The 12,212-nt window shown below is 50.2% G+C and overlaps 2 protein-coding genes across 2 annotated transcripts in view; one reads left to right on the top strand and one right to left on the bottom strand.

The window, feature by feature from the left end:
* The window catches only part of SMOX (spermine oxidase), a 126,955-nt gene that overhangs the window by 51,785 nt on the left and 62,958 nt on the right, over positions 1-12,212 (top strand). The gene's annotated exons all lie outside the window — the stretch shown is intronic.
* The window catches only part of ADRA1D (adrenoceptor alpha 1D), a 33,831-nt gene continuing 26,951 nt past the window's right edge, over positions 5,333-12,212 (bottom strand). Inside the window, exon 2 of the mRNA XM_082431903.1 lies at positions 5,333-8,992. Coding sequence (XP_082288029.1) covers positions 8,403-8,992 — 590 coding nt within the window. The 3' untranslated portion in view covers positions 5,333-8,402. The remainder of the gene's footprint in view (positions 8,993-12,212) is intronic.

The raw sequence follows: 12,212 nt of genomic DNA on the forward strand, positions 1-12,212 counted from the left end.
TTGTTAAATTGTTCCCACTTTGGTCGCTGGGAGCTCTTTCATTTGGCTCCTATGTCCCTTTGACATGCCCCCATCAATGTGTGGGTTTTTTTTCTTTTTTGGGCACTTCCTTACTTTCTGGCACTATAAGATTCTCCAGGCTTATCTTGTATATTTCCTGCTTCTGTCATTGAAACAGCCATTTCTCCAGGGAACCCTGATTCCTTTTAATAGAGCTTGTTCTAGCTCAGGGCAAAAGCTAGATTGGTGTTGCCACTTGTGGTTGTTAATGGCAAAAGTGACCTCAGTTCTTCATTTCTCCCTGCTTTGCTGTGTGATCTTGCATCTCCTCCCACTAAAGAGGTTGTTATTGGCTGAATTATGTCCCCTCAAATTCATGTGTTGAAGTCCTAACCCAGCTCCCTATAATGGATTAAAGATTATTCAGCAAATATTCAATCGCTTTCCTCTTCCTCTGGGAGCAGAATATATTTTCCTGCCCCATTGACTTTGGGCTTGGCCATCTGACTTGTTTTGGCCAACAGAAAATGAACAGACATGATGTGGTATGAGCAGAAGCTTCCAGCATGCTTGCACAGTTGGTTTTGGCCTCTCGTTTACTTGCCATTTGTCATAAGAAGAACAGGTCCCTGATAGCTGATGTTTCAAGGAGAATATGGAGAAAGGGGAATAGATGTGAGCCTACAGAAGCCTGGAACCAAACCTACCACCTGCAGACAGACACATAAACAAGAAAAACAAATGCTTGCCCTTATAACCTGTGAATTTAAGGGTGGCTTGTTTTGCAGCATTATCATGGCAATAGTTGACTGTTACACCTCACTATGGGGGAGTCATCTAGCCCAAGAGGGATATTTCTAGGCACTAGTGATAGAGTGAGCAATGGCCCATAGACTGGGAAGCCACCCACGGTACAGGGTGGTACAGTTCCAGCAAAGGGGCCTGGCAGGAATGGGCCAAGGGATTCAGATTCCTGGAGGGTTCATTTCATGGCTTGACTCTGGCTTAAGGAGCTGGAAGAGATAGAAGCCAGTGGCATTTTTTTAGTTCCATTCTACCAGACTGAGGAAAGATCTTCTAACTGCCACTGCCCAGTTCTCAGCTCATGAGGAAGAACTTTGTTCTAAAAATTCAGAGTTGCTGCTACTCCTCTTCCACCAAATGGAGCACCTGAGAAACTACAATGTTTCCCTCTGCTCTCAAGGTCCCTTCTGACCCAGACCCACAAGCTTGGACAGTATTAAAGTCTTTGCTGAAGGTAGAGAGTTCCTGCAGGGAATCAAGAGGATGGGTGATCATTACTGTGTTCTCGGCTGCTCAGAAAACAATTCTTGGCAGTAGGACAGTCCTCGCTAATCTGATCATACCAGGTCTCCTCCTAAGTTAGGACTTTGCACCTGCTGTTCCCTCTGCCTGGAATGCTTTCCCCCAGCAATCTGCATGGTTTACATCATTACCATCTTCAGGCCTTTTCTCACACATCACCTTCTACCTGAGACCTTCCCTAGGTACTCAAACTGAAAGTGCCACATCCTGTAGCCTCAACACTTCCTGTTCCCTTTCCCTGTTATATTTCTTTTGCTTATCACCATTTACTATATGTTTTGTTGTTATTACCTATCACTCCTGTCTCTCCTGAAATGAGAACTCCATGGAGACTGACTTTTTTTTTTTTAAATGGATGTATCCCCATTGACTGGGCACATAGTAGGTGGTCAGTAAATATTATAAAATGCATGCATTGTTTATTGACCATCACCTGGCCATTTGTTATTGGTTGAGAGGCATCAGAGGGCACCTGGGCCCATCTGAGCAGGTGCATTTCCCACCTGGGGTTGGAGGAATACCAAATGCCTAATCTGTAAGAGGCCCAGGCATTTGGCACTTGTAGGCTTGTCTACTAGGGTGACTATTCCCTAAGAGCTTGGACATAAAAGCTCTCAAGACTGGCTTCTGAGGGTTCCACTCTGAAATAGGACACATGATAAATGAGATTAGAGACAAGTAAAGCAAACTTAAAGGTACAGAGTGAGACAAAAGGCTGGGATTGAAGCATGAGATGGGAGGATGGAGAGGGATATATGATGGAAACAGAGGCACAATGCACTGGGAGATGGAACCCTGGCCTGGGGACCGATCTCCATGCCTGGTGCACTAAATAAGTGACTCTTCCCTTTAACTTCCTGGCTTGGCCTCTGAACTCACTAGTGGCTTTCAGACCACAGTTTGGCTTCCCATCAGGTTCATTTATCATCATGAGGACATTGGCTTGTGTGATAGTTAAATTATAGTTCCCATTAAAAATGAGCACATTGGCTTTGAGCTTATGATCTTCATGTCCTAGTGAGTTAGGCCATCTGTGTCAGCTTATATGAGACTGTGGAACACCGTGGAACACCGACCAGACCCATTTTCTAGACCTGTAATACTGAGGACCTGTCCCTTGGCTGGGGGCAAGTTCATTGAGCAAATAATACCGCATTGAGCCTTTTGGGGCACAGCCAGCCAGATATTTTGTTGTGTCCCCTTTTACTTTTTATTAGTCTCTTTCAAAATCCCACACATTTGGTCAGTTAGGGAAAATGTCCTTGAGGTAGAGGGCTTCCAAAAAAAAACCCCTTGTGTTGTGTTTGTGGTGAGAGGGGGAACTCTTAGCTTATGCTGTTTCAGATTAGATAACTGACACAGGCTTGCAGTGTGGTGACTCGCCTTTGTGACAGACACTGAAAGCTGCGTGCCTGATATCCATTGCTTCCTCCTGCTGCCAGAATCGTGATTTTGTTCAGAACAGCAGTGTTTCCAACGGGAGGCAATGATCCACGTTGCCCTAAAGCAGGGTCAACAAACTTTTCGACAAATTTTTTTTTTTTTTTTAATTTAGGCTTTGTGGGCCAAGAGATAACTTTCATACAATACACCGGTCATGAAATATTCTCTTGACTTTTTTTTCTCCAACCATTTAAAAATGTAAAACCCATTCTTAGTTCATAGGCTGTACAAAGTCAGGTGGTGGGCTAAATTTGGCCCACTTTGCAGACCTCTGCTCTAAACCAATCACTCCATCTTGTTTTTTATTTTACCAGTCTCCCTTGCAGGGTGGGCATGGCACCCACTTCTGGCCCTTAAGACCTAAGTGGAGGTGTGCTGGGGAAGGGTGGTTTGGGGCAAACTTTATTATCTTGATAAAAGGAGGCAGATTCCATAGCCCAGACCCTTCTCCTTTTTTCTCCTCCTTGAATATGAATGTGAGTTATGGTGCCATTGGTCATGGTGAAGCAACAAGGAGGATAAAAACCGACACACCGAAGACTATGAAGCAAAGACAGAGCTTGTGTGTGTGACTTACACTGCCAGAAACTACCTACTTCATAAATTGTCAGGTGAGAAAAATAATGACCAATGTTTAAGCAGCTTCCTTATTACTTGCAGCTGCATTTTTAACTGATCCAGTGTGCTAGAGATGTCCTTCATTATGTGCTCCACCCCTCCCCCATCTAGGAGAATTACTCTACCCACAGACACCAGTACCCAGACAGCTGTGTTTTGTATCACATGCTCCATCTCATTCCCATCTGCCTGCTCAGCTGTTCAGACCTGACCTCAAATTAGTCAATCCATAGACTGGCTAGTGAACCACGATCTTTGTGGCTGGTCTCAGGAATGAGAGCTGAGACTCCTATGGTTTCTGGCAGGACAGAAAAAGGTGGATGCAAACAGCATGATGGAGTCACACGAATGGCGAACTCCTGGAAGGAATGGCCACAAATGTCATGGGTGAGGTACTCCTCCAATGCATCCTTCCCTCCTGCTCCTGGCTCTAAAAGCTCAGCCTGTTGTGGCCCCAGTTCCTGCATTTCTTCTTGGTTCCAAATTCACCCTGGAATTCCTGCTTCATTCTTCTCCAGAAAAGAGCAATTTGAGAATGTAGGCCAGGGGCTTGTTCAGCACCCCCTTTGTTTCCCTGCTTCCACCAAGGGGTGGATGGGGGAAGGGAAGAAACGCCAGCCCAGACCTGCAGGAGAGCTGAGTGCAGCCCCACTTCCCAAAGGTACCACCCCCAGCACCACCTGGGTCCACTGGGCTCCCCAGAGAGCTATTCTGAGCTGAGAGGCTACGGGACGGATTTAGCCTTTACAAGCATCTGGTTTTGTGCTTCGCTGAACCACAAGAAGAAGAAAAAAAAGGAAATTCTTTTGCAAGTGGACAGTGAACATGTAACCTCCTGGGGATATGACAGGATGGGAATAGAAACAGGGTCAGGAGGGCACTGAGGAGTCAGGGATCTGACAGGTCACCAAGGTCCCAGACCTTTCCCCAGGACCTGTCAGTGCCTGGAGCAGGAGGGACTAAGGGACTAGGTTGTAGTGGTGGTAGTGGTGGTAGTGGTGGTAGTGGTGGTGAGGGGCCTGCAGGGGAGAGTGGGGCTCCAGGTGGGTGGGGTGGGTGGGCTGCAGGGCACCTGGAGCAGGAGGACTTCTTTCTGCAGAAGTCCAGGGTGTAGCTGGCTCTCTGGCTGGTGAAGAATACAGGTTCTAGCCCGTTGAGGACTGGTGGAACCAGCTGGGGGGAGGGTCTTGCAAAGATGGTGATGTCAGCCAGCCATCAGGTTGGCACCGGGGCAGTGTCCCAGGCAAGGGTAATGGGGCAACTCCATCAGTCTAGGATTTAATGAACACTTATACCTAGTCTGGAGCAGCCCTGGGTCAGACAGTCCACTTCCTCATAGTGGCTGAAGACATGGATTCTATCAGTGGACTCTAAGCCAGGATGAGCTTGGTGTGAGCTACTGGAGAGGCTGAGGGCTACTCAGGGCTTAATTCTGAACAGGGGGTCTGGGAAGAAGGTCTTGGGAAGATAATGGCGAGTGGAGAGGGCGGGCAGGCTCAGGGCCTCTGGGAGCCTGAAGCCTCAGCATCAGTGGCCTTGTCATGCCTGCATGGAGTAGAGGACATGGCTTTGCAGGAGGCTGGTGGGCTTGTATTTGAGGTGTCTGGGGTCATCCAGAGGAGGGTGAACACACATTTAGAACTAGAGTAGACCCTTGGGATCCATTTATGTACAAGTGGTCATTTAGATGATTTGGAGTGGATGAGATTGGGTAGCAAGTTGAGATAAGAAGAAAAAAAACCCTGGGGGACACTTAAGGGCATAGAGAGGCACCTGCACAGGAAGGGGGGAGAGAGAGAGAGAGGGAGGGAGGGAGAGAGAGAGAGAGGGAGGGAGGGAGGGAGGGGGGGAGAGAGAGGGGGAGAGAGAGAGGGAGGGAGGGAGAGAGAGAGAAAGAGAGGGAGAGAGAGAGAAAGGGAGAGAGAGAGAGAGAGGGAGGGGGAGAGAGAGAGAGAGAGGGAAGGAGGGAGAGAGGGGTGGAGAGAGAGGGGGAGAGAGAGAGAGAGGGAGAGAGAGGGACGGAGGGAGGGAGGGAGGGAGAGAGAGAAAGAGAGAGAGAGAGAGAGAGTGGGAGAGAAAGAGAGAGAGAGAGGGAGAGAGAAGATCCCAGGGGTGTGGTTCAGGCAGGACGAGGAATATTTCAGGAAGCAGGGAGCAGCCACCAGTGTGGACTACGGCAGAGACGGGGGCGGGGAGGAGATTGGGGAAACGAAAGGTCCCAGGTGACTTGCAAAAGCAGCCCTGGGGGATGCTGGGACAGAGGTCCTGGAAGGAGTGTGGGAAGCAAGCAAGATGGGTGGCAAGAGCCCAGCTGGAGAGGGAGGGTAGACTGGAGCTGGGGCCTTGGGAGGGAAGTGGGAATGCAGCTTTCTAAGGAATTGCATGTGTGTGGGGGGAATTGGGCAAATACCAGTGCCCTTGGAGGCTTGCTTCTGTTTCTGTCACATTTCACAAGACCATCCTCCTTCCCACTCACGGAATCCTTCAGGCTTCACTCCATCCCTTGAGGATTGTGTAAAGGAACTCCTAGTCCCATTTTGATGGGTACTGAGAGTCTTCCCCGCTCCCCCAGTCACCTTGACATTTCACAGGGGCCTCCTGCAGTCTAGGGCCCCATTTTTCATATGCACCTCAGGGACAGTCTCTTTAATCAGTTGTATGGGCTGGGCTGGGGTACCTGAGGACCTTCTCCCAGATGTCCCAGAATCACTTGCAAGAGGCTACCTTCTCTAGAAGGGCTGTTGCTATTCCCTCCATTCCTCTTGGCCACTCCAGGACTCTTTGCCATGTCCTGAGAACAAGGTCAGCAGCTCAGTGCTTTACTGATGATTAGAACTGCGATGCTGGATGCCTCTGCTGTGGCACAGCCTCTCTGGGGCTCTGTAGCCCCACCCCCCTCTCCTGAAGGCTCCTTCCCTGGTGTGGAGGGCACAGGAGGAGGCAGCTGTGTGCAGAGAGTCCCGTGTGCAGGAGACACGAGCTGAGGCTTAAAGGTCAGATATGTTTTGCTGATTGATCATCAAGCCTAGAGAAGGTACTGGGCAAGCTGCTGACCCCACCTGCCTCTACACCCATTGTTATCCAGGACAGGGAGGCCCCCTAAAATCCTTCTGATGAAGGCTCCCTCCCTACATTTCTCCCTTGTCCTCACTGTTGACCTCCTGTGGGCTCAGCTGCCCTGGCATGTGGGAACCCTCTCAGAGACCCTCCCCTGCTGTTGAACCCCTGCTGGGGAGCCCAGAGTTCAATCCTCTGACACTAGGGTCTGCCTCCTTGCTGACCTTTGCTTTGACGGATGGCCCCCACCTCTGTGAGAAGACTGTGGGGGCTGTGCCCAGTGTCCCCAGCTTTAGGGCAGCCAGTGTGCTGCAAGATGAAGCCTTCTTTGGGGTGTGCAACATGCTCCCAGTACCTGCTTTTAACTGCCCCTCCTGTTCCTTGTGGGGGTTACCAGGCCTGAAAGTCCAGTACCTGCTGTAGACCCACAGTGTGAAATTTCTGCTCCCAAGCCCAGATATTGGCTGTCTTTTTACCTTGTAATATTGGGATGAGGGGTCTGAAATTGTGGTGATCTTTTAAACAGACTACCTCCCTACTACAGGATGGAAGCTTTTGGCTCAAAATACTGGCTCATGTTGACCCCAGCAGTTGGTTCTTCCAGTTTCAGAACACCTCCACTCCAGACAGCCCAGGGTATTATCTAACCAGCTCTCCTTCCAAGGGTCCATTGGGCTACAGTCATCATTCCCATGCTGGTTGGATGTATGTGGTTGATATTATCTAGCTGAAGACTGAACTACCTGTAGTCTCTTGGGAACATGACAAGTGTTCGACATTTTACTCAAAGCTAATAAGCATGGTTCCTAGGTAGGTGTTCTCTCACCATGTATACCTGTCTACTTGGGCTTGTACATTTTTTCATGTAAAGTAATGTTTCACCCATTTAACTGATGGCCACCTTCCAGACTGAGGCCCTCAGAGCATCACAGGTATATCTGGTGAGACTGAAAAAGCGAAACTTTGTGCTTATAATTACTGTTTGTTCCCAAGACCAATCATGTGAGTTTTAAAAGCCAACAAAATGCCCGAATCTTTTGGTTATGCTGAAAGTCCCAAAGGACAGCAGCCATCAGTTAAAGAGACAGGTTGAAACTAGAAAGGTGAACACAGACCCAATTTATCCTCTTGTGGGCCTTTAGTACTTGAAGGATTTTAGAAAAACAAAAAGTAGTTCTTTATGGGTTGTAAGCTGAAGATGAACAGTTTGCACAGTTTGGACAAAATAGAAGTACTCTGACCAATAAATATGTCTAAAAATGACAAAGTTCTCCCCATTTGATGGTTCCAGAGCCCAGCAAGAAGTGATGGGCACAGGCACAAGGAGCTATATACAGTGTAAACAGTAAGGCCCTTGGGGAGACAAAGTGAGGGGCAGGGCAGAGCCTCACTAGGGCAAAGTGGGCCCACAGGTTAATACAACAGGCTTGTAGGACAGTCATCCAATCTGCCACCAAAGCTTGTGGGTGGCAATGGCAGGCCACTGGATTCCTTCAGTCTACAGTAAGGATAAATTGTGTCCATTGAGAAGCTTTGGCCCCACTGACTTTTTCCGGAGGGGAGGCATTGGGGGCAGCCAGGCAGGGCCTCTGTGCCCTTTCCTCCCCAAGAGGAGGGACAGGGCTGCCTGGCCATACTTGGGGCCATCTACCCAGGGTTCAAGTCACGGATGGGGCAGTGTTTCTCAAACAGGGATTGGAAGCAAATGGCCCCAAGGAGCCCTCAGCCTCTCCCTTGAAAGGAGGAGCTGGGGGCATCTGTGTCCAGGAGGGGGAGCCCATAACTTTCCACCCTTCAAGGGCTTCACCCACACCTCAGTTCCTCAAGGATTCTGGAGAGCAGTCTCCCTGATCAGTTTCTGGGTCCTTGATTCTCACCAGCCTCTTGAACAAAGCCAGCCTCCATCTCCACACCCTTCTCCCATCCCCAGCACACTCCTCGGCCTAACTCAGGGGTCCTTAAATATCAGTCTCCTGGAGATGGCTAGAGTTTGCCAGTTCGTAGGCCTGGCAGGTGGTGCCCTCAGCTGCATCACTGGGGACGCCTAAGGACACAGCTTCCACCTCCAAGTGCAGGGCGCACGCAGCCTCTCTGGCGTGCTTCTTTTGCGACAGGCTGCAGACCTTGGCATGCAGCTGGGTGGTGGGTCTCTGGAACGGCACGAGAAGCCTCCACTTGCGAAAGGCGCAGGGCGGCTTTCGACGGCCGACGACCGGAGCCTGCGCCTTGGGTGTGCCTGGGGAACCGGGGGCTGAGGGCGCGGTGAGGGCCAGCAGGGCCCCGGAGGGTGCGGCGCCTGGGCCAGGAGCGTAGTCAGGGCGCGGGCCGCCATTCGAGGCTTGCCAGTGGTGACCGTAGATGCTCCAGAGGGGGCGGTGGTGCTGGCGACTACGATGGCATTGGCAGCGCAGGAGGCGGAGGAAGGCCCGCTTGAACTCCCGGCTGGAGCAAGGGTAGATGAGCGGGTTCACGCAACTGTTGAAGTAGCCCAGCCAGAAGATAACCTTGAAGACGCCCTCTGAGGGCTTCAGCTGTGGGAAAAGGGAGCCTGTGGGAAGCAGAGACCCAGGCTGGTTAGATGCTCAGGGAGAGGGAGTCCCAGGCAGCGCCTGGTGCAAAGGGGCCACCCTCTCCGCACTACTCCCCCTCCCCCCACCCCTTTCAGGGGCCCTGGCCATTCATCAACCAGTGGCTCTCAAGATATCTCTCCTCAGTGAGTCCCTGATATAATTTGAGGGTGTCCATGAACTTGAATGAGGAAAAATAGTCATCTTCAGTTTTACTCACGTTTACCTGAAATTGAGCATTTCCAGCGAGTGTAAGCAACAAACCTGAGTAGAATTAGACAAAATGATATGAAATCACTGTTTTGTAGCTCAAAACTGGTGCAATATTGGCAGTTTACCCCCTAATATTAGCAGTTGCTACAGATATTTTGGAATATTGTCTACGCTCCTCACTATTTGGAAGTGTCAGTCACTAGATCACACCACTAGATCTTGTTATTTAAAGCCTTCACATGGAAACACATTGGAGACTAAATCACAGATTTCAGTTAAATGAAGTCGATTTCATCTGCAATCCTTTGTATTTTATTTTTTGCATTTGAAAGAGTAACTCTGAGAAAGGCTCCATACACTTTGCCAGATGCCCAAGTAGTCCCTAGTATAAAAAGGGTAAGAACTCCTGAATTAAATGTTGACCAAGGCTTGCCCTGAGCCAGGCACTGTGCTGGGCTCTCATCAAACACCTGAGGCCCTGCTCTCCCGGTAGCAATGTGGATCACATATCATGGGAATGCAGGTGGGATGATGGTGGTGCTCAGTATATTGGGGTGGGGGGCTTCCAGGGTCTCAGGATGGACAGGAGCCAGGCAGGATGAGGAAGGGCAGAGGGTATCAGGAGTGGAAGGGACAGGTGGGCAAGAGGATAACAAGTTTGGGGCATGGGAATGTCCTGTAGGATATGCTCAGAAAACTTCATTTGAGACAAATGGTGAAGGGCCTTAAATGCTGGGAAGTTTGGCTTTTATTTTGTGGGTAGTTAGGAGCCATGGATATTTTTGAGCAGGCAAGAGATAGTACCTAGAATTAAGCCTCAATAAACACAATGCCCATGAGCTGTCGGAATGCAGGATAGTGGGGCTGTCCCAGTGGAAGTGGGAAGTGGTCAGGAAGGCTTCTGGGATGGCTTTGAAAGGGAGCAGCGTGCCAGGCAGGAGGAGGTGGGGGCACTGGGGTCTGAGCTGTGCCAGGAAGACCCTCCTCCCTGCATACCTTTCCCCTGTCTTCCCCACCATAGACCTCAAGGAGTCATGTCTCCAAAGGCACCTAACAAAATGCAAAGACATCATCCAGGAAGCAGAGGCCACTTTGTCACCCTCACTATCCTCAACATCAGCAGGGGTTGGGGGTAAGCGGCAGGAGCGTCCCATGCCAGGCAAAAGCTTCAGGTGTCTGCCAGGCTGAGCAGACCAGGGGTAGTGGTCCTTGACAAATCATGGGACCTGCTTTCTTTTCTCCTTGCCCTCAAAGAAATAAGAGCAGTGCCCCCTACTGAGGGAGCAGAGGCACCATGCCCCCCTCTTTGACCTGGGGACCCTTGCATATCACCCGCCTCCCACCCAGTGGGATCCCTGATGCTAAGAGACACTGTGGAGGAAGAGGAGTGTCAGGCAGTATTGCGTGGCACAGCATTTTCAAACCCTGGTCACGCAGCCTTGAGCAAGTTATTTGGCCATCTAAGTCTCACTCTTCTTTTCTGTGAGATATACACAACAATTTCTCTGGAAGGGATTTTGTGATGCTTCATAAATTTCAGGGCACAAGACTTCGCAGGTTTGTAGTAAATACTGGAGTCTGTTCACTCCCCCTTTCCCTACTTCTGTGGCTTTTGAGAGAGGAGACCTCAGCCCTGGGAAGGGACCCCCTTCCCAGCTCTGGAGAGTGGCCAGAAACAGTAGCCGAGACCTGGTGGGTTTGGGGGAGGCTGGGGCATAAATCAGAATGTGTTAAGGAGATAATTTCCCTTGGGAGAAGAATTGGGCAGTTGTCCCTGGAATGTGGGGGCCACCAGCATTGACCTTAGCCTCCAGAAAGACAGCCTCTGAACAGCATCCCTCAACGGCTGCAAAATAAGACAGAGTGCTGAAAATAACTTTCTGACTCAGGCTAGAATTCTTTTATATTTAGCCCAGGATGACAAATCAGGGGACTATGCTTTAAGCAGTAAGCCAAAAGCCAGCCAAAGGGCTTTGTTATTGGTGTGGTTTTGATTCGGATTGGTGGGCAACATGGCATATAGTAGTGTGGCCTGGGCCTTGTTTTAAGCATTAAAATTCTAATTCATGCTCAACCAACCTATGCAGAAGCCTGCTGCCAGCTGGGAATTCCTTACACACAAAGGAGCTGGGATACAAACTCAGCCTTTCAGTCCCAAGTTTTTCCTACTGTGTCCTGCTGAGGGTTCTGTCTTACTTTGGGCTCTCCCAGAAGCAGACCTGAGACAAGGATTCAAATGCAAGTTGTTAATTTGGAAGGTAAATGAAACACCAGTAGTGAAGTGTGATAAAAAGAGGGAAGAGAAGGAAGCCAATGAAAGGAGAGTTAACAAGTTAGTCACTGCTGTGGGCAACTGAGGTGCAATCTCACTGGGAGCTCTGGGGGACTGGAGAACAGGACCAGTAAGGTGAGGGAGGTGGGGTATCTATACTCCCATTACCATAAGCCAGTGTTTGGGTTGCTCCCTCAGGGTGTTAATTTTCCATACTTCCTGCTTGCTGTGTGGGTGGACAGTGACGATTTTGTTGTTCAGAGAAAGCTGCAGGCGAAGATATGGAGGCAGCTACTGGGGCGGAAAGTGACCCATGTTCAGGGGGGATGGGTGGGGCACTGACAGCAGCCGCCACAATTTTGTTTCATTGCTGTCTGCCCTCTGTGCACAGACATCTTGCCTGGAAAATACAGACGTCTGTGCCTTGGGCTCCAGCTTTCACAGACAGGAGCTCCTAAGAGACTTTTACTCTGTTCCTTTCACATATGGCCGTCCTGAGCCTCACACCTACTTCTGCCCAGAGTGCTGCAGTCTACCCCCTACGCCTCCTTGCACCCTGCCTCACTCTTTGCTGCCTGCCTGCCCCAACTTTCTCTCTTCTGCCCACAGCCTCTTTCAAGGATCTCTGGGTTGGGGGAGGGGGGCTTGTGGGCACTTCCCTCCCCTTTGCCATGGATGAGGTGGGTAACTGTCCTGAGACTCCCGAGGGTGTTCAC

Source organism: Balaenoptera physalus, assembly GCF_965194825.1.
Source record: "Balaenoptera physalus genome assembly, chromosome: 16".
NCBI lineage: Eukaryota > Metazoa > Chordata > Mammalia > Artiodactyla > Balaenopteridae > Balaenoptera > Balaenoptera physalus.